Source organism: Oryctolagus cuniculus, chromosome 4 (genome assembly GCF_964237555.1).
Source record: "Oryctolagus cuniculus chromosome 4, mOryCun1.1, whole genome shotgun sequence".
In the NCBI taxonomy this organism is placed as follows: Eukaryota; Metazoa; Chordata; class Mammalia; order Lagomorpha; family Leporidae; genus Oryctolagus; species Oryctolagus cuniculus.
The window spans coordinates 490,821-513,136 of NC_091435.1; the positions used below are offsets into that span (position 1 = coordinate 490,821).

The 22,316-nt window shown below is 50.8% G+C and overlaps 1 protein-coding gene across 4 annotated transcripts in view; it reads right to left on the bottom strand.

Annotated features, from left to right (window-relative positions):
- Nucleotides 1-22,316, bottom strand: part of PCNT (pericentrin) — a 161,576-nt gene that overhangs the window by 98,416 nt on the left and 40,844 nt on the right. For 2 of the 4 annotated variants that reach the window (XM_008267246.4, XM_070071719.1), the window contains exons 10-16: nt 21,955-22,198; nt 21,133-21,220; nt 15,154-15,328; nt 13,775-13,992; nt 8,552-9,009; nt 6,387-6,951; nt 4,071-4,292 (exon numbers count right to left, since the gene is read on the bottom strand). In XM_008267246.4, coding sequence (XP_008265468.2) covers nt 4,071-4,292; nt 6,387-6,951; nt 8,552-9,009; nt 13,775-13,992; nt 15,154-15,328; nt 21,133-21,220; nt 21,955-22,198 — 1,970 coding nt within the window. Of the gene's footprint in view, nt 1-4,070; nt 4,293-6,386; nt 6,952-8,551; nt 9,010-13,774; nt 13,993-15,153; nt 15,329-21,132; nt 21,221-21,954; nt 22,202-22,316 lie in introns of all 4 variants that reach the window. The other 2 variants (XM_008267245.4, XM_070071720.1) reach the window with 1 other exon arrangement.

Sequence of the window (22,316 nt, forward strand, 5' to 3'; positions counted from 1 at the left end):
GGGTGGAGAGTGAAGTCTACACAGAACCCTGGCTGAGAAAGGCCAACAATCCAACACCCCACTGTCCTGATAACCCTGAGTACCCAGGCAAATACTGAGCCCCTCCCTGCTCTACCCCAGGCCCTTGCCATCTGCATCTGGAACCTCAGTTTATCACATTTCTTAACCCACCCCTTGTTTCAGAAAGGGCTGTCGGCAAGTTTGTGGGAACAAAGCAGGACAAGGCAGCAGAATATGGGTGGGAGTGTCCTGTGCACTGCGGGGAGGCACCCCACCCTTCCATCTGAGTGGTGCAAGAGGCTACTCCCAGGCCTGGGTGCTACAAGCAGCCAGGCAGCCTGCGACAGCAAGGAGGAGGACGCAGCGTCTGGGGCAGACCTTGTAGGCTCGGGGCCTCCAGCGGGGCTGGGGATGTCTGGCAGGAGCGCGGGTCCTCAGACCAAAGACTATTCCAGCTGCCTCCACAGGGCCTCCTCTATAAACATTCAAGATATTTTTAAAAAGTATATTCTCAGCTTTTTCTAAAAATCCACAGAATTTAGTGAAATGGCATATTTGTTTTAATCATTCAGGAAAAGCTAATTGATACTCCTGAAGAAGAAAGAAAGCGGCACGACACAAAGATGAGCGACAAAAGAATGGAAATAAACTCAACTGATGATCACAGACATCCAAACTGTGTCTAAGACGACCACAGGTTTTCACCGTAGTTTAAAAATTAACCCGTGATAGATGTGGATGTTTTCTCTAAGAAAAAATGAAACTGCCCTATTTTTGCAATCAACAGAGGCCACACAGCTTACTTCCATATTCCAAAACCTCGCTTAGCATCCCCGGCAGTAGGGAGAGTTCTTTATGCGATAGATATTTCTATCAAAAAAAGAATTCAAGCTTACGGTTTCAGAGAACTTTTCTCACAACCAAATTCCAAAGGGAGGTGACCCGGAAGGTGATCCAGTGGCCTCCCGGCGCATATCCGCGACTCTGAGCTTCCAACAGGTGCAGGGTATTTGTGGCCTAGGGACAGCATGTCCCTGCTATTTTGGGACAACAACCCTGACAACCCAGGGAACGCCCAGCAGGGCAAAGCCTGAGGGAAGATAGGAGCGGGCAGCTAGGAAGTTTCTCTCAAAGCCTGAGGGAAGCTAGGAGGGGGCAGGACGGGGCAGGGGAAGTCCGGATCACAGCACGAAGACTAAACAGAAGCAGGTCCAGTGAGGTCCTGCATAGATCCCTGTGTGAAGCACAGCCAGGAAGAAGACCGGAACCGGGCCTGGACAGGGGAAGGAATGAAGGGACTATTGCTGTTTTAGGATAAAATGGGCCACAGCTATGTCCTGCTGGGGGAAAAAGACCTCACTCTCACATTTATAGATGAAAACACATCATGTTGGGATCTGCTTCAAAATAACTGAGAAGGCCGACACCACAGCTCACTAAGCTAATCCTCCGCCTGCGGCTCTGGCACAGCAGGTTCTAGTCCCGGTCGGGGTGCCGGATTCTGTCCTGCTTGCTCCTCTCTGCTGTGGCCCAGGAGTGCAGTGGAGGATGGCCCAAGTCCTTGGGCCCTGCACCCGCATGGGAGACCAGGAGGAAGTACCTGGCTCCTGGCTTCGGATCAGCGCAGCGCACGGGCCGTAGCGTGAACCAACGGAAGGAAGACCTTTCTGTCTCTCTCTCACTGTCTAACTCTGCCTGTCAAAAAAAATAAATAACTGAGAGAATGGGGCAGGGAGGGTGGCACTGATGTACTGATATTGCTAGGTAGTAAGAATGAAGGAGTTGACTAAATTATTTGATTTCTGATTATGTTGAAATTTTCTCCAACACAAAATAAAACAGGTAATGACATCAGCCAATCATGCAAGGGTTAATAATATAGATATCTTAGTGGCAAAGTAAATGACTGACTTGCTGGAACAAACATATACTACTGCAGGAGAATACTCCAGGGCCAGTGTTGAGGCACAGAGGGTTAAGCTGTCACCTGTGACATCAGCACCCCATCTGGTTTTGCTAGTTCAAGTCCCAACTGCAGCACTTTCAATCCAGCTTCCCAATAATGCACCTGGAAAAAATGTCTGGGCCTCTGGGAACCATGTAGGATTTGGATAGAGTTCCTGGCTCCTAAATCCTGGCTTTAATCTGGACCAACCCCAGCTGTTGGGGCCATTTGGGGAGTGAATCAGTGAATGGAAGGGGTGTGTGTGTGTGTATGTGTCTCATTTTCTCTAATTCTTTAAGCAAGTCTTAAAAAAATTTTTTTAAATCTGGCCAGCACTGTGGTGTAGCGGGTAGAGCGACTGCCTGTGAGGGCAGCATCCCATACAGACGCTGGTTTCTGTCCTGGTTGCCCCACTTCAAATCTAGCTTCCTGCAAATGGCCTGAGAAAAGCAGCTGACGATGGCCCAAGTATTTGGACCCCTGTATCCACATGGGAGACCAGGATGAAGCTCCTGGCTTTGGCCTGGCCCAGCTCTAGCAATTTTGGTCATCTGGAGAGTAAACCAGCAGATGGAAGATCTCTCTCTCTACATATATATAACTCTTTCAAATAAATAAGTGAATCTTTAAAAATAAAATCTTTAATTTAAAAAAGAAAATACTCCAAAGATACTCCAGGAGCACTTAGACAGCAGTCACCACAGGAAGGCAAAGGTAGTGAGACAGGAACAAGTCACACACCCTGCACTCTAACAGCAAGATGGGCAGGAGAACTGCTCCCAGTTCTGGACCCAGCTGCTGCTGCTTTTTCTTAAGATTTTATTTATTTGAGAGAGAGCACTACAGAGAGAGAGAGAGGGGAGGAAAGGCAGAGAAAAAGGTCTTCCATCTGCTGGTTCACTCCCAAATGGCTGCAATGGCCTGAGCTGGGCTGATCTGAAGCCAGGCCATGCGGGTGCAGGGGCCCAAGCACTTGGGCCACTTCCACTGCTTTCTCAGGCTATAAACAGAGATCTCAATCAAAAGAGGAGCAGCTGGGACACAAACCCGTGCCTATATGGGACGCCAACACCACAAGTAGAGGCTTAGCCTACTACACCACAGTGCCAGCCCCTGGACCCAGCTTCTTTAGCAGGAACATGTGAACCTGTCCTGTGCCGACACAAATCACAACCACCAGGCCTGTACCTCCTCCATGAACGTCTCAAGGCAACAGCACCTCTACCTCCACCACAGCCTTCACATCACCCCCAGGCTCTCCACACCCCTCCATGAGCCAGCATCAATCACGCCCCAGCTGACCACATGTTGCAAGCCCATTCACAGGGTACCACACATGAAGGAGCTTGGCCCCCATCCCTATGTCTCCACTGGGCTGGAAAACTCAACCAACACAGAAACCTCCAGCCCCTTTTGTCGCTCCCCCTCTTCGTGGAGGAACGACACAGGACCCTGCGCTGTTCTTTTGTCTGCTCGGCCCTCCCCAGGTTTGCTGCTGGTTCTTCCCGGGTTGGCTGCCGTCCCTCCACCTCCGTGGAGGGGCGGTTCCCCCTGCCACTTTCCCCACTTCCGCGGGGGAGCGGCACACTGCCAGCCGGCTTTCTCGGGGGCTGCTCAGATGTTATTTGGATGTTCCCCTTAGATGTTCCTCGTGCATGTTGTCTCTCTCCTCCTTTATAGTTCTCTTCCACCAATCCCAACTCTGCTACCCACAAGCCGAGTACGCTGCTCTCCTCCAATCAGGAGCAGGATCAGCTCCTGCAGGTTACTGGTCGAACTGGAGGCAGCTGTGTAAAAGTTGTTTACTCCTCTCCCAGCGCCATATTGTGGGAGAGCAGATGCATAGAATAAGTCTTAATTCCAGTAACAGTCTAGTCCGAGTTGCTCCCCACACCCTTTGGCTTCTAGCTGCAAACAGGTCGGCACACCTGATACCACAGAGCATCCTCTACTGGAAAGCAAGGCTGGGGTCCTGCCCTCCAGAGAAACCACAGGAGGGAGGCTGCCCGGCCCTTGGCACAGATGCCTGCTTCTGGGCTTGTCTCATTGGGCGAGCAGTACTACCACACCCTTGTACCCACAGAGCTGGTACCACTGTGGGAACTGCACTGCCTGGAATGCTCACCTGCACAACCTGCTCCAGCGGAGCTTGCGTCGCCTGGGACTCAGCCTGTTTTGCCGGCTCCTGCTGCTGTATCTTGGCCATGTGTGCATCTCCCAGCTCCTGCAGGGCAGCTTGGTGCTGGCGCTCCAGGAGCAGGACCTCAGCGCCCACCCTGTCCAGGGCTGCAACCCGCTCCTCCTCCAGCAGGTGCCTCTGATCACGCAGGGCCGCAGCCAGCTCCTCCTGCCGAGAGAGCATCCACAGGTGTCCACCCCCACACATGCCTCACATCACTCACCCCCAGACGCCTCACCGTTGCCTCTTCCCAATACACCTCACCATCACTCGTGCCCATACATGCCAACTCTGTGTGCAAGATGCTAAACATTCCATATGCTTTTCACAGTATGTTTTGCTACTAAAAAGCTAAGCCATGATCTAGAAAACATAGTCTTCATAGGTAATATGCATGTTTCTCCTTTCTAAATATTCTTTTGGAATGTCATTTTATTTACATCAAATGAACTAGGAACACCTGCAAGTTTAAATCCCCATATTGGGAACAGCTGCTATGCTTCGGGGCACCTGCTTGCTAGTGATCCTAGCTGGGCATGGAAAGAGACTGGAGCCACCTACTATGCACTGCAGCGTGGGGCCTCCAGATGTCAGACACCTCTAAGTCAACTGGACAGGTAACTGTTCCTTCCTCATCTCAGACACCTGCTCAGCCACCAGCTGAGCCCCAGAACAGGGAACAGAGGCTTGTCTGCACAGGCAGCCATCTGTGACCGGGAGGGCAGCCTGAGCAGGAAGTGCTCTCTTGAGACTTCAGACCACAGAAGAGAGGGTATCTGAAACACGAGGTGAAGCGCTCACAGCTATCAAAACACAGTTACTAAAAAAGCAGCAGAGGATGGTGCAGCTCTGGCCGCTGTGGCCAATTGTGGAGTGAACCATCGGATGGAAGACCTCTCTCTCTCTCTCTCTGCCTCTCCTCTCTCTGTGTAACTCTGACTTTCAAATAAATAAATAAATCTGCACCAATCCAAAACCAGGAGCCAGGAGCTTCTTCTGGGTCTCTCACACGGGTGCGGGGGCCCAAGGACTTAGGCCATCTTCCACTGCTTTCCCAGGCTATAGCAGAGAGCTGGATCGGAAGTGGAGCAGCCAGGACTCGAACCAGTGCCCATATGGGATGTCGACACTTCAGGTTAGGGTGTTAACCCGCTGCACCACAGCACTGGCCCCAGTAAATAAATCTTTTTAAAAAAAATCTTTAAGCAAATAAATAATAAAAAATAAACACATACACAGTTACCTTATCTCCTTCTATCTTAAACAGAGCTGAAGGGAACTGAAAATAAACTAGCAATCGCACCCACAATCGGCAGATGAGGTCAGCTCCACTTATAAGACGTCTGTCGATGGCAATGGATACTTCCACTGGTATTTGTGCTTATTCAAGTCCAAGATTCCCTAATTTATGATTTGGAATATGTACTTCCTTTTAATTTTTATTTATTTAAAAGGCAGAGAGAGACAAACATGTCTGAAAGAGATCTTCTACTCACTGGTTCACTCCTCAAATGTCTACAATAGCCAGGAGTCAGAAACTAAATCTGGGTCTCCTACATGGGTGGCACAAAACCAACTACACCCCTCACTGCAGGAGTAGGCAGCACCTGTCCTAACGGCCCAGCATGCAAGGCTGCACCTGGGGCTAAACAGAGGAGACCAGTCCACAGGAAAAAATAAAGCAGCAGAGACTATAGTCAGGGCACAGCAGGTACAAAATACACACACGGGACAGGTCAGGTCAGATAAACAAGTCTGAGTCTGAGCTACAGGGACTGCAGGCTCTCCAGATGGGCCCTAGCCCATAGCCACAGGGACTTCCCATAAAGTCCCCTTCACACAAAAATGGCATTTGCCAAAAGATCCTCTGCTCTTGAAATGTGACAAAAAAGTTTTAATTTCAGAAGATATCAACAGTAGAGAGACTGTGACTCCATGTACACATAGCAGAATCAATCCACTCCCTGCAGCCTCAGAGCCACATCTTAGCCAGCAGTCAGGTCGGCCTTCAAGCATGCTTCGGGGCCTGTGGGTCTGGCAGAGGTCTGTGCGCATTTCCAGACCAGAGGTCAAGGAGTGTGTAATCAAACAGTTCGCCAAACTCACTCCAAACAGCACTACACAACAACCAAGTCACCACGTGCATGCACACACTCACACCCACAGACGTACAACAACCAAGCCACCACACACACGTGCACACGTACAGAGACAATCGCTACGTGCAGGGCAACCGGGAGACAGCCGGGGAAGACGCCTCACCTGGTGCGCTCCCTGCAGCCTCGCGGCCAGGGCTCTCAGACTCTCCGCGTGGCCGGCACTCATCTCTGCCCTCAGGCTGTCCTTGGCCGACTGAAGCTCCGCATCGTGGTTCAGCCTGAGCTTCTCCAGCTCCTGAGTCAACAGCGTCTGGTGAGAAGAGTCCTTTTCCCGCAGCTGCTCCTCAAGGTCTGCTTGCAGAAGCTCGAGAGCCCGCCTGTGCTCAGCACGAATGGCCTGCACCTCAGACAGGTAGCAGGCCTCCAGCGAATCCAGGTTAGACAAATGTCTAGTCTCCAGAGCACTGATGTCAGCAGCGTGTTTGCCCTGCAGTTCCGCCACGCGCGCCTCCAGGCGCGCCCACTGCTCACTCTCCAGGGAAGCTGTCAACTCGCCCAGCTCGGCCCGGTGCCTGGTCTCCAGCTCCATCCTCAGGGACAGAAGCTGCTGCTGGTGCCTGTCTCGGAGGCACTGGAGCTCGTGGGCATGCTTCTCCTGGGCCTCCCGCAGGAAGGCAGCTTGCTCTGCAGTGAATTTCTCTGTCATCTCTCTACGTTCCTCTAAAAACCTGAGGCACCATTCAAAGTGAACACAGAGAGCAACACGTGGTCAAATGGCATCAGCCCTCACTCTGACACCCTGCACCCTCCTCCCAAGAGAAACACTGCCTCAGGGTTCAGATCCTCCTTCCTTCTCTGCGACACAGTCCAAGATTCTAATACCAGAAGTAAGTAGGAGTGAAGTGCCATGTGAAGGAAGAAGTTCGGAGGTCACAGACTACGGGGGGACCCCAGTAGGACAGGCTGAACTGTTGGCTCACAACCACTGCCTGCCCAGAGGAAAGCAAAGGTGATCTCAGCTCCCGACGGGGAAGCACTGCTACCATATAGGAGCCAACAGGGCCATAAGGAGCAGTAAGAGGCCTGAGAGCTGCAGGTGGGCCAGAGGTCCAAACAACAGAGACGGGCATCTCAGAATCCCAAGAGGAACCAGGAAGGCACATGTTCCCCAGTGGGAACACAGCATGCATTACTGGTGTGCTTGAAAAGTCTACACAACTGGTGAGAACTATGACTACCTCCAAGTGTTAAGAGGCCATGCACAGCTCATCACACTTAACCTGCACCATAGGTGGGAGCATAGATATGCAGTCAAACACCTGGCCCACAATGATCCAACTCAAGCAGAATTCCTGCACCTCCCAGTGAGGCTGGGGTGGGGCACACAGACAGGAAGGGCAGAACCAAGGGCGGATGTAGCCATTGGACTGAACAGGCATCAAGGCTCACCAAAGAGGCTGATGCCAACATAGGCAATCAGCCAGGCACAGGATAAATCTGTTTAGAACTCCAGGAATTAAGGTTGTATTTCTAAGAAAATGTCTATTTTAGAAACCAATTTAGGTTAAAAAAATTAGGAAGATTAGCTTCATGTCTCTAAATCTCACAAATGCAAACCACCAGGAAGAATGAAATAAAGCTGAGGAGAAGATACAAATAATCAAACAAGAGTTTTAAAAACAAGTAATAGGGCTGGTGCCGTGGTGCAGGGGGTTAACGCTCTGGCCTGAAGCGCCAGCATCCTATTTGGGCGCCAGTTCGAGACCTGGCTGCTCCACTTCCGAGCCAGCTCCCTGCTACGGCTTGGGAAAGCAGTAGAAGGTGGCCCAAGAGCTTGGGCCCCTGCACCCACGTGGGAGACCTGGAGGAAGCTCTTGGCTCCTGGCTTCTTCAGATCAGCACAGCTCTGCCCTTTGCAGCCAACTGGGGAGTGACCCATCGATGGAAGACATCTCTCTATACCTCTCCTCTCTCTGGGTAACTCTTTCATATAAATACATAAATCTTAAAAAAGAAAAAAAACAAGTAGAGTGAGATTGATGGTTCTGCTGCTGAAATTTCAAAGCCAGCAGAGAACAATGGAGATGTAGATGAGGCATGCACACCAACATCCACCACGGATGGCGCAGGGACGATCAGCAGGTCCTGTTAGGGGCCACAGAGCTGCCTGTACTGGTTTTAGGGTGAAAACTCAGAGCATCACACCGTGCTCCACCTTTCCCTCTGGGGCCTGCCTCTCACACTGTGCCAGGCCTCCTGGGGTGAGGTCTGCGCGGCAGCCTAAAGACAGCTCCACAGCACTCTGGCTGCTGCAACCGCACCACCTACCTGTTCTGGGCCAGCATCAGCTGGAGGGCGCAGTCCTCCTTCAGACGAGGCACGGTGCTCTCTCTGTCCTGGGCTGCAGGGAGCTCACGGCCACACTGGCTACATGGCACAGCCTCATCCCCTGGGAGGAGCCCACACTCCAGCTGCCGCAGCCGGTCCTGCTGCTCCACCACTGACCTCTCCAGGGCCAGGATTTGGGCTGCCTGTTGATCCTGAAGACGCCTCATTTCAGCTTCTCGAAGCTCAAATGTTTTTATCATCAAGCGTTTCTCAGATTCGGCCTTTTCCTTCAGTTCAAGGAGCACCATTGTTAATTTCTCTTCAGCTTCTCTTTCCAGGCCCTCACTTGTAACTTTCCACTCTGCTTCTTTTTTTCTGAAATCCTGTTTCATTAGCTGAATCTTCTCTTTAGCTTTATTTAGTTCTTCCTCATGGTCTGCAACTAAATTATGTTTTACCTATATATGGTAAGTTTATTGAAGAGAAAGAAATTATTAAAGGAAAAGATTACTGAAGTAAGAACCCAAATCCATCTCTTCCGCACACGGGGGCACTATGCGAATAACAGAAATGGAAGGATCCTGAGGAGTGCTGAATGACAATGCTTTCCACATCGTGCACCTAGAACTGGTTTGCTTTTTATCTCTGGAGCTGGCAGGTCTGGACACAAACTAACACCTGAAAACACACACAATAGTGTAGCAAAGACGGGCTGGAGGCATTCTGCGTCGAGACTGAGACCAAATCCAGCCACGCTAACTCACGAGGCACCCTGTGTCTTAGGCCAAGTGCCCCACAGCAGAAAGGACAGCACCCTCTGCAGCAGCCGAAGACACATCCATGAGAAACGCCACAGAGGAATGAGTTCCAGTCTCTGGTCTGTGCAATTTGTATGCCAGGACGTACAAAGAACTTGAGCAAAGATCAATAAACTAAACTAGTAACTTCAAAGGTAATTTTGTAAGAAAGGGAATTGAACAAGAAAGCTAAAGACTTAATGTATGTTTAAAAAGGAAGAAAGTAGGTCAATAAACCACTGCACATCAACAACAAGAAACAAAACAAGGTATGTGGGACTGTCCTCCCTTCTTCACAAGTCAAGTCTGCCCCTCGCTCCTAGGGATGGCTGAGCAGCTAAACCATATAATGACAATAAATGCTGAATAAAATAGAAGAAATTACTGAAATCACAGGAGAGAACCAAAAGCAGGCAGAGCCTGGAGAAGCGGCTTGACTCTCAGAAGAAAGCAGCAGCACCGGCTCACTTCCCTCTGAGCAAGGTCCAACTCTGTCATGCACAGGAATTCCACCACCGTAGTTTCAACCAAAAGTGCAAAGTGAGGGGGAAGCCCTTAGGAATAAGAATACACCCTTCCCAAGCCAGAGGTTGGCCCCCTGGTCCATACTGGGGGCAGACTCCCACAACAGGCTAGCTAGGGCTAAAGGAACTGAACCAATGCCACACTGCAACCCAACCCAGAGGAGATGGTGTATGGTGTGTGAGTTCAGCCAGGTTAACTGCCTAGGGAAACAACAAACCAACACCAATACTCTTAAAGAAAATATAACACAGGGGCCGGCGCCGTGGCTCACTTGGTTAATCCTCCACCTGTGGCGCCAGCATCCCATATGGGCTCCAGGTTCTAGTCCCGGTTGCTCCTCTTCCAGTCCAGCTCTCTGCTGTGGCCTGGGAAAGCAGTGGAGGATGGCCCAAGTGCTTGGGCCCCTGCACCCACATGGGAGACCAGGAGGAAGCACCTGGCTCCTGGCTTCGGATCGGCGCAGCGCCGGACATAGCAGCCACTTGGGGGGTGAACCAACAGAAGGAAGACCTTTCTCTCTGTCTCTCTCTCTCACTGTCTACAACTCTACCTGCCAAAAAAAAAAAAAAAGATGCCACCTGCAATGCCAGCACCCCGTATGGATGTCGGTTCAAATCCTGGCTGCTCCAATTCCTATCTGGTAACCAGCTAATGTGGCTGGGAAAGGCACCAGAAGATGGCTCAAGTCCCTGGGCCCTGCACTGCTATGAGAGACCCAAAAGAAGCTTTGGGTCAGCCTAGCTCCTGCCATTATGTCCACTTGGAGAAGATATCTCTTTTTCTCTCTCTCTGTTTTTCCCTCACCCTTCTCTCTCTGAACTCTGCCTTTTAAATAAGTAAATAAATCTCTTAAAAAAGCCAAGGGCAACAGGAATGGCAAGGGCAAGTCTATGCTCTTGACTTCCTTCAAACACCCATGACAGGTCCAAGTTGCTCTTACAACACTGATCAAACTATGGCGGTCACAGCATGGGTGGATAACAGCTGTGAAAACAAAGTGCAGAAAAGTGAGCATGCATCTCCCACAACCACAAGATCTTAGGGTTTACCTGAAAGTATACAATACTTCAAAATGCGTGTGGAAAATGGGAGTTAAAAGGTAAATTTATTTTGGTGCAAAAAAATTTAAATCCATGTAGTTTTTGCATAAACATATTTTTCATGAACATTTTGAAGATCCTTCATAACTTAACGGATACATTAAAATCAATTGTAGAAAAATTCAGGGGCTGGCACTGTGGTGTAGTGGGTAAAGCTGCTGCCTGCAGTGCCAGCATCCCATATGGGCGCCAGCACTTCTAATCCAGCTCTCTGTTACGGCCTGGGAAAGCAGGAGAAGATGATCCAAATCCTTGTGCCACTGCACCTGCATGGGAGATCCGGAAGAAGCTCCTGGCTCCTGGCTCCTGGCATCAGATCAGCCCAGCTCGGGCCATTGCAGCCATTTGGGGACTGAACCAGCAGAGGGAAGACCTCTCTACCTCTCCCTCCCTCCCTCCCTCCCTCTCTCTCTCTCTCTTTCTCTCTCTGTGTAACTGTGACTTTCAAACAAATAAATAAATCTTTAAGAAAAATTCAAATAATCCAAAAGGGAAGAAAAAAGGAACAGAGGAATCCCTTTCCCCAAAAACAGAAAACAACAGTAAAAACAAACTTCTCAAAACATATGGCACATAAAAAAAACTAACAACAGGGGGAGGTGTTTGGTGCAGCAGTTAAGATATTGCTAGGAACACCTACATTCTCTCTCTCTCTCTCTGTATCTCTGCCTTTCAAATAAGTAAATAAATGGTAAAAAAAAATTTAAAAAAAAAAGCAAAGAAAAAACTATTAACAGACTCAGTGTTCCAATTAAAAGGGAGAGATTTGTCAGGATGGGTTTAATAATACCTTAACTACATGCTGTCCACTTAAAAATGAAAACTGCATTTAAAAGGTGCATCACTCAACAAAATGCCCATTAAGGCTAGAACCACCAGATTCACGAGAGCAGATTTCAGGACAAAGTATCACAGGAGAGAAAAAAAGGTATTTCAGAAAGGGTAAAGTTTTTGGGAACTACAATCATAAACATACAAAGTAAAACCTTCAAAATATTTAAGGCAAAATTAACAAAATTAAAGAGAGAGCCAGGCACATCCTTGTCCCAGCAAAAGAATAAAACAGTGGCCTGGGGAAAACACACTCTTGAGCGTCGCAGTCACACAGGAAACGTCTGTCTCAGTCAACAGTGCCTGAGGGCCTGCGGTGTGGCACAGTGGGTTAAGCCACTGTTTGCCACACCAGCATCCCATATCAGACTGCAGGTTTGAATCTCAGCAACTCCACTTCCAATCCAGCTCTCGGCTAATGTGCCTAAGAAAGCAGCAGATGATGGCACAAGTACTTGAGCACCTGCCATCCACATGGGAGACCTTGGATGGAGTTCCAGACTCAAGGCTTCTGCCTGGCCCAGCCCCAGTCATTGCAGCCATCTTGGGAACAGTCCAGGGATGAAAGAGTATTCTCAATCTCTCTCTCTCTCTTGCTCTGCCTTTTAAAAAATCAATATATTAAAAATAATAATAACAGTGCCTGAAAAGGCCATGCCCTGATCATTGCATATTGCCAGTGAGTTCACTGCTACCAACCTTCACGGCTGGCCACACATTCCAGAAGCTCTAATCTTGCCTGTATATCTTGCTCAAAATCCTCACCAAAGCCTCCGTTTAAAAAAATAACATGGTGATTACAGTTGCAGTAGTAACTGCTCCCTGTGAAACTGTTTTGACAGAATGAAAACCCAAAAAGACATTCACAGGGAAGAACAAGGAATGAGAACAGTCACACACGACAATCAGGGAATACAGTTCAGTCAAAATACACATTATGGAAAGAAGCTCACTTTATTTCTATTATCCCAACCTTGATAAAATCTTAAATTGCACTTGCTGCAAAATGAAGCCCAGTAACAGCTGTGTGGACACGTGTGTCTGATCCTTCTATCAATGCCTGCAGGCTAAAGAGTATCTTTATCACACCTGCAAACGGCTGGCAAAGGAGACTGCATTTTCCATGCTGCACAGCTGTCACCAACAAGAGCCTGGAGAACTCAGAGGGCAGCGTAAGACATGGGATGAACAACGTCACAGGGAGCTAAGTGCTACAACTCGCTGTCTTATGCCCTTCCTGGGCCCTCGGAGGACACGGGGCAGCTGCTGAGAAAGAACTCTGCACTGGCACCAGCTCTCTGCTGTGGCCCGGGAGTGCAGTGGAGGATGGCCCAAGTCCTTGGGCCCTGCACCCCATGGGAGACCAGGAGAAGCACCTGGCTCCTGCCATTGGATCAGCGCGGTGCACCGGCCACGGCGGCCATTGGAGGGTGAACCAACGGCAAAGGAAGACCTTTCTCTCTGTCTCTCTCTCTCACTGTCCACTCTGCCTGTCAAAAAATATAAATAAATAAATAAATAAATAAATAAAAGAAAGAGAAGAAAGAGAAGAAAGAGAAGAAAGAGAAGAAAGAGAAGAAAGAGAAGAAAGAGAAGAAAGAGAAGAAAGAGAAGAAAGAGAAGAAAGAGAAGAAAGAGAAGAAAGAGAAGAAAGAAAGAAAGAAAGAAAGAAAGAAAGAAAGAAAGAAAGAAAGAAAGAAAGAAAGAAAGAAACTCACTCACTCACTCACTCTGCACTGGCTAGGATGGACTCCTGTGCTGATCGACAAAGCTCTCTCCAGTCATCACTTTCAGGAATCTGTGTGGACTGAAACCTTACAAATGTGACATGTGTGGTCTTGAGCTGTCCCTGGGCCTCGAGAGTGGGGTTTCTGGGACAGGAGGCGACTTGCTGAGGGGAGACATGAGTGGTCTTGAGCTGTCCCTGGGCCTCGAGAGTGGGGTCTCTGGGACAGGAGACCACTACTTACTTTCTCCAAGTCCTCCTTCAGGCGGACTTCGTGCTGCAGCTTCTCGTGTAAGTTCCGGTTTTCTATTTTCAAAAGTTCAATTTCTTCCTTGAGCTCAGTTTGAAGAAGACTAAGTTTAACCTTGTTCTCGGTTTCCAAACCCAGGACTCTGGTGGCCACATCCATGTCAACCTGCAGAGCCACATCATGCATAGTCTGGAGACAGACCCTAGCGTGTCCTGCAGGGGGCAAGGAAACAGGGAGGACGGTCACATGCAAGGCCCACATGTGACCTCTAAACGGATTCAGATAACAAGACACCTTGAACTTAAAGTTCCCTGTGAACTCCATGAGGGAGGCGGGCATGGCTCCCTCTGGAGTCCTGAGTCCTGAGCCAGTCCTGAGTCACAGGATACCCTTAGGTCTGCACAGCAACCACCTGGCCACCAAGGCTCTCCTGTCAGGTCACATGCCAGGGTGAGCCTTGGGTATTTTCTTGGATGGAAGCAGACGCCTGTTCTTCAAGGCCCTCAGATCAGATCCCTGTGGAGGTTCTGGTCCCAGTTCCCCATGCTGGTTCTAGGAACCAGTGCATCCAAGCCCCTGCGCCCCCAGGCCCATGTCTTCCCCTGCAGAAGAGGACAATGAGCTGAGTCACAAGGAGGGGTGTCTGAGCACCAGCAGTGCCCAAAGACAAAGATATGTCCTGCGTTACCATGGGACGTCCCTGGTGAGGAAGGACAAAGGCAATGATGGGCAGGTGTTGTGTGGAGGACCCTCGCTCCTGGGAGGGGCCGTGCTTCTCTCAGTCCACCCCATCCAGCTCCAAGTAAGCTCTCGGCAAAAGACAGGCTTCTCACACCACAGCACCCGAGTGGGGGTCTGGTCCCCCCGACTCTCTCAAGGTAGGAACCTCAACCTCATCTCCTCCCCTGCACCACAGGATACCCAGCTTTCCCACTGCAGGGCCGTACTTGAGGAGAAGAGCATGCCTCCAGGCAGCACACGGCCACCCACGGCGGCCCATCCACTTCTAGGTCCACACTGTACACCTGGGAGGTCTGTCCTGTCTATCTCACTGCCCATGACTACCCCAGGGCCCCAGAGATGGTCTCAGCATCAGTCTGACTAGCTGTGACCATCAGGCGGGGCCTGATCTGGCCACCTGGGCCTGCCAGGAGCACAGCAGGATCCTAGAAGAGTCTCCCACCGGCCCACATGACACATGTCCTCCCTCGAGGGTCCCCACTTGCCAGGCAATGCCTGTCAACTCATACCTGCCCCAACACAAGGGCTCCTGCCCCACCACAGACAGGATGCACATGTACTCAGCTGCCAGCACTGGCCCAGCAGATGAAGTCACAGCACTGAGGGGAGCTGGCCAGAGCTACGACACTCACCTTGGCTGTCCTCCTTGGCAGGCGCTGCTCTGAGCAGCTCAAGCTCGTGACACTGCTCCTCCTGCTCCAGTTCCTCAGTGTCCTCCTCCCGCTGCAGGTGCAGGGGAGAACTCAACGTCGCTGATTCGCGCCTGCAGCTTTCTTCCAACCTCACGTGTAACCGTGTCAGGTTGTCCTGTAGAATAAGGACACAGAACATGTCAAAGAGCCCATCACTGCCCAGAAGGCACGTTCTGCTGAACTCCGAGAACACCACATTCACTGTGTCTACCATCTCCTGGTCCTCCACCCTCACGTCCACACTGGACCACAGAGTGCACGTGGTGCTGAGGTCAGGGTGCTGCTCTGTGACAGCCTCCCTGATCCCACGCAGCAAAGGCCACATGCTCCTCCTTGTGTCCCGTGGCAGAAGCTTCCTCCTGTGTCTGTAATACCCAAGGCACTCCCTGGCTGGTGTCCACACCCATGGCCTGTGCTGTCCACACCTTGGCCTTGGCTTCAGCACCTCCTCTTCCACTCTCAGGGTCACTGTCCCTCCCTCCCAGGGCCTGGTGCAGCCCACCTCACATCTCAGGTCTGGGGCTTTCTCCTAAACTCCAAGCACCTATGACCTGCTACTCACTAACAGGTGTGTCCTTGTCATACACACACACAGCACTCAGGTGGTTGGCTCCCTCAGGCCAAGACAGCACACAGGGGAGGTGACCAGCTCCGTCATAGCACCCATCCCTCTAGTGGGAGCCTGCTGGGCAGATAGCTCTGCCATGTCCTCCAAACCTCCTGTGCATGGGATCCTGCAATTTTGTCTACTTCTCAGAGTCTGCCCCCACCCAGTGCCTTCCTGACAGCCTCCCACAGGCCAAGTGCCTCAGCCCACAGGACCCAGGACCACTGTGGGAGCCCCAGCACTGACACCGATGGCCTTTAGGTTCTCCCCTGCTGTTTCAAGCCTCTGTGGCCCTTCCTCCCTCCCCTGCAGCATCTTTCTCCCTCTGAGTTTCCACTTCAGAGCCTGACACTGGCTTGCCTGCAGTGACCAGGACATGACCCATCTCCCCACAAAGCAGGGTCTCAGCCTCAGGAGTAGGACCCTGGGTGTACATTGCAGAATGAATGAATGATGAGTGATGGACTCTTCCTGCTGCTCTTTAAACAGACCCATGAAGCCCCAGCACGAGTCCCAACAGCCTTCACACAGGCTCCCATTTGGCCCAACACTGTCCTTCACATCGAGATTAAAGGTCTGACATGGTCACAAGAATGCTTGACACGTAAAATAGCACGCAATGTAATAATAAGCAAACAGAGCCAAAGGCAAGCGGAGCAGTGGTGAGGCAGCACCAGATCGCAGGCCCCACCCATAAGAAAATGAGGTCACGGGGCTGGCATTGTGGTGTAGTGGGCTAAGCCACCACCTACCACACAGGCATACCATATGGGCACCGGCTCATATCCCAGCTGCTCAACTTCTGATCCAGCTCCCTGCTAATGGCCTGGGAAAGCAGTGGAAGATGGCCCCAAGTGTTTGGGCCCCTGCAGCCACGTGGGAGCTCCTGGCTTCAGCCTGGCCCAGTCCTGGCTATTGCAGCCCTCTGGGGAGTAAGCCCAACAAATGGAAGAGCTCCCTCCCTCCCTCTATAACTCTTTCAAATAAATAAATCTTACAAAAAAAATTGAGGTCAGGTCCAACAAGCAAAATCTGAAAATGACCCAGACCTGAGAGCCACACAGACCAGAGAGAAAAGGCAAACACCACATTGTAGAAGGGGCAAACGCACGGCACGCGGTTACCACAAAGAAACAATGGTGCAGAGGCAGGTGAAGACACTCATTCTTTGCAATCATCAGACACATAACTCCAAAGAGAGGCTGGCACCCACCAGACAAGTGCCCAAGCCCACATGGCATCCAGCCAGGAAGGACACCTGGGTCTGTTGAAATTTTTAATACACACAGGCAAATTTCTGATTAAACCACACACAATGCATCACTGCGATCTACTCACCTTCCTGAAATACAGTTAAAATTACAGAAAAAAAGAGATTTAACTGGTAAACCAAAGAGGATAAGAAACAGAAAAAAGAGGCTGCCAATAAACCAATGGCAGCCAGTTTCAGGAAGACAGGAAGTAGAGGCCACCGAAACCTCCAGGCTCACAAAGGGAAGGAGCAGGCTCCAGATGCTGAGGGAGACCAGGAGTGAAGCAAGTTGGGCTCCAGGGAGAAAACTGGGAGGTGGACACCACACTCAGTGCCAGCACAGACCAGGAGACACTGGGTACAGCAGCAGCAGTGGGGAGCCACGCACCCTCCTGACCATCTATCCTCGGGTGCCAGCAGTCTGCAGCAGCTCCCAGCAGAAGACTAGAAGAGCCGTCTCCGGAGAAAACCACTAGCCCTGGGAAGGAGGCCAGCACCTGCAGGCAGCAGGTGGGGACAGCTGTGATACCCCCAGAGAAAAATGGAGCTTCACACGCAATGTGAAAGCACACAGCCATACTCACCAACCCACCTACAACACCAGACACACAGACCCAGACAGCCAACAGCGGAACGATCATATTGTGTCCCCATCAGCATGGGACATGAGGAAGGAAGACAGCAAAGCAAGCCTCCAGGAACCGAAAATGGCTGGGGCGAGGAACACAGCTGAAGAATTCACAGGGAAGAGAGAGAACCTCCCAGCCAGAACACAGAGCCAGAGGAGACGTCTGGTAAGAGGCAGACACTGGAGACTACGGCTGTTTTCACACTGGAGCTCAAGCATGGCTGCCACAGTGGCCCGGGACAAGGCAGGAAAAGCTGCTCCAAGTACATGAAGGCCAGCAGAGGAGGAGCCTGAGACCCAAGACTCACTCTAACCTCAGGACGGACATGAAGGCCAGCGAGGAAGGAGCCTGAGACCCAAGACTCACTCTAACCTCAGGACGGACATGAAGGCCAGCGAGGAAGGAGCCTGAGACCCAAGACTCACTCTAACCTCAGGACGGAAAGTGGGCACATATGGCCACGGCTCAGCTCCACAGCATGAGAAGGGCACAGGTGGCACTGGAGGGAGGGTCGAGGAGGGCAGGGCAGCTCTGCAACAGCACGGGGTAAGAGCATTGGAAAGAACCACTCTCGGCAAGCAAGGGTGAAGCCAGGTCTCTGGTGAGGGCCCAGCCTGGGCTGCTCAGTCACCCCCTCCAAGTCAGCTCGGGGAAAAGCTGCGAGCAAGCCAGGGAGGAGACCAGACACTTGCTCCTCAAGCAGCGGGCGCAGGGCTGGCAGGAGAGGACAGCACCCTGGGAGTGAAACTGCAGGGTGATCCCAGGACACCCAGAGCACAAGACAGAACAGTGCAGAAGGCAGTACCATTAAAACAGACCACACATTGACAAGGAGGCTGAGCACTAAGAAAACCCAAAGATGACACGTGAGGAACCCCCAAATGTGCATGGTGGAAGGGCAGCCATAAGTACAAGGGAGAAAGTAGAACTCAGTGTTCCAGAGACATGGCAAAGTGGTGCGGCCCACAGGGGCTGCAGATCACCTGCCACAGGCTGACTGTGCCTCTCAAATGTACGAACTGAAGCCCTAAGCCCAAGGACCTCAGAATGTGACTGCATTTTGGTACAGTGTCTTTAACAATGTAAACAAGGTAAACTGAGGTTACTAGGGTGGGTCCTGCCCCAAGCTGTGTGTTATGAGAAAAGGAAATAAGAGCACAGGCACACACGGAGGGCCCTGCGGGCCCTGACACCTCAGGACCCAGCCTCCAGATTCTGAGCAATCTCGTGTCCGCTCCTGAAGCCAGTGTGTTACCCCGTCTAAGTCCTTTGTCAAGGCAGCCCTGGAGCAGCCACAGGAGGCAAAGGGCCTGTGTGAGAAGGTGAGCCACCTGCACTGTGTCAGGGGCTCAACAGCCATGTGTGCTGATGCGAATAGCCACTGCACTGGCCACACACATCCGGAACATCCCATCATCCAATTCAGTTTTATAGGGAACTTTCCACAGAGGTGAAATAGACAGAAACTGATAGCATAGAAGCAATTCAAGAAGAAACACAGCTGGAGCCGGCACTATGGCATAGTAGGCTAAGCCTTCACCTGTGGCACCAGCCTCTCAAATGGGTGCCAGTTTGTATCCCAGCTGCTCCTCTTCCAATCCAGTTCTCTGCACTTTCTCTGGGAAAGCAGGAGGAGATGGCCCAAGTGCTTGGGCCCCTGCACCCACGTAGGAGACCCGAAGGAAGTTCCTGGCTCTTGGCTTCAGACTAGCCCAGCTCTGGCCATTGCGGCCATTTCGAGAGTGAGCCAACAGAACAAAGACTTTTCTGTCTGCAACTCTACCTCTCAAATAAATAAAATCCTTTCCAAAAATTAAAATAAAAAAAATAAAGAAGAAACACAAGGCCAGCACTGTGGCATGGCAGGTTAAGTCACAGACTGCTGGGGCCAGTGTTGTGGCATAACAGGTAAAGCCACCACCTGCAGTGACAGCATCCCATATGGACGCGGGTTCGAGTCCCGGCAGCTGCACCTCCGATCCAGCTCTCTGCTATGGCCTGGGAAAGCAGTAGAAGATGGCCCAAGTCCTTGAGCCCCTGCACCAACGTGGGAGACCTGAAAGAAGCTCCTGGCTCCTGATTGGCGCAGCTCTGGCCATTGAAGACAATTAGGGTGTGAACCAGCAGATAGAAGATCTCTTTCTCTCTTTCTGCCTCTCCTTCTCTCTCTGTATAACTCTGACTTTCAAATAAATAAGTAAATCTTTAAAAAAAAAAAAAAATTACAGGGGATGGCACTGTGGCGTAACGGGTAAATCCGCCACCTACAGTGCCAGCATCCCATATGGCACCAGTTCGAGTCCCAGCTCTCTGCTTCCGATCCAGCTTCCTGCCATGGCCTGGGAAAGCAGTAGAAGATGGCCCAAGTCCTTGGGCCCCTGAACCTGCCTGGGAGACCTGGAAGAAGCTCCTGGCTCCTAGCTTCAGATCCGCACAGCTACGGCCATTGCATCCAACTGGGGAGTGAACCAGCAGATGGCAGACCTGTCTGTCTGTCTGTCTGTCTCTCTCTCTCTCTCTGAAGCTCTGACTTTCAAATAAATAATAAAATAAATCTTTAAAAAAATTTTAAATTAAAAAAAAAGTAAAAAAAAAAATCACAACTTACAACACCAGCATCCCATATCACAGTGCACTGCTTCTCAAGTAAAGATATTTTAGAAAAGAAAAAACACAAATACGATGAAAAAATACTCAGTGTGTGAAGCAGAAAAAAATAATCCACAATTTCACTCTCTTCAAACTGTCAGAGTGGAGTTCAACAACATAGAGGCTGGGAGGACACAGGGCAAGAGGAGGGTGCCTGGGACAGAAGCATGGACTTCAGCAAAGCTTCTCTTCCGTGTGGGGTCCTTGTAGAAAACACATCAGCAGAAACAAGTGCAGGACACATGACATCATGGGGCACCCTGACCAACAGGAGCAGGCCCTCCTCTACCTGCTATGTCAGGAGGTATCAGAGAAAGGGTAGAAACTCAGATTTTTATTTTTTTTTTTATTTTTATTTTTTTGACAGGCAGAGTGGACAGTGAGAGAGAGACAGAGAGAAAGGTCTTCCTTTGCCGTTGGTTCACCCTCCAATGGCTGCTGCGCTGCTGCGCTGCGGCCGGCGCACGGCGCTGATCCGAAGCCAGCAGCCAGGTGCTTCTCCTGGTTTCCCATGCGGGTGCAGGGCCCAAGGATCTGGGCCATCCTCCACTGCCTTCCTGGGCCACAGCAGAGAGCTGGCCTGGAAGAGGAGCAACCAGGACAGAATCTGGCGCCCGGACCAGGACTAGAACCCGGGGTGCCGGTGCCGCAGGTGGAGGATTAGCCTAGTGAGCCGCGGCGCCGGCCGAAACTCAGATTTTATGATATGAGATACAAAATTCTAATTAAAGGAGGAAACTCAGGTTTTTCTCAGTGACTAAAGAAAAACACTGGCCCATTACCATATCATGTCCAGGTTGAAGGTAAAGTTGATCCAGGTGATCTTTTCTTTCGTCTTCAGACATCTCTTCGAAAAACACACAGGATGAACTAAGAGAGAAAACATGTCTTAAAAAAAAACATTACATACACAGGTCAGCAGATTAAGCTGCCCCTCACCAGCCGAGCATCCCATGAGAACCAGCTTAAATTCCAGCTGTTCAATTTCCAGCTCACCTTCCTGCTAACGTGCCTGGGAAGGCAGCAGAAGATGGCCAAAGTACTGGGGACCCTGTTACTCACATAGGAGACATGGATGGAGTTCCTGGCTCCTGGCTTCTGCCTGGCCTACACCTAAGTTTTGTGGCCATCTGGGGAATGAGCCAGCAGAAAGAAGATCTCCCTCCTCCTCCCTCCGTGTTGTTCTGCATTTTAAATATATCAATCTTAAAAAAAAAAAAAAAGAGCATTATACATGTCCCTTTCCTACCTGCACTCCACACTCCCTGGGGACTAGCAACACAGAGCAGAGGCCCCTTCCTACTGCCTCCATGTCAAGGCCGGGACACAGCTGGGGTGGGCGTTCAGGCTACACCACAGCACAGGGACTTGGCCTGGACGACAGGCCATCCACCAGGCACCCGCACAGCTGGCCACACACCACTGACTCCACAAAAACACGTGAGTATAGTGTTAGTCATCATGCTTTTTTGAGTCCTGACCACAGAATGTGTTTTAAAATTGGTCTCCACAGTGGCATGTAATCACAATCAAAACTAGGTCTGAAGCCAGCAACGGTTCTTATATCTTAGAAATATATGAAAGATGAAAAATGCTCCATATACCTGATTTCCACAGATTCCAGAGGAAAATCTTCCTTCACTTCCTGCAGCCGTTGCTGTAACAAGGTAAGATCTTCTTGATAAGTTTTTTCAGCATCCCTTAATTTCTTCTCAAAATAAATCCTCAGTTGCTCCATTTCAGACTCATACTCGGTTTTCTGCCGCTGCTGCTCCTGTGCAAAGCCTTGCTTCAGGTGTTCCAGTTCCTCCACATGGGCTGCGTGCACCAAGAGCTGCTCAGGGAACTCTGCTGGAAGCAAACACAGTCATCTTAAAATGAGACACTCGGGCATAGCGGGTAAAGCTGCTGCCTGCAGTGCTAGCATCCCATATGGGCGCCGGTTCGAGTCCCGGCTGCCCCACTT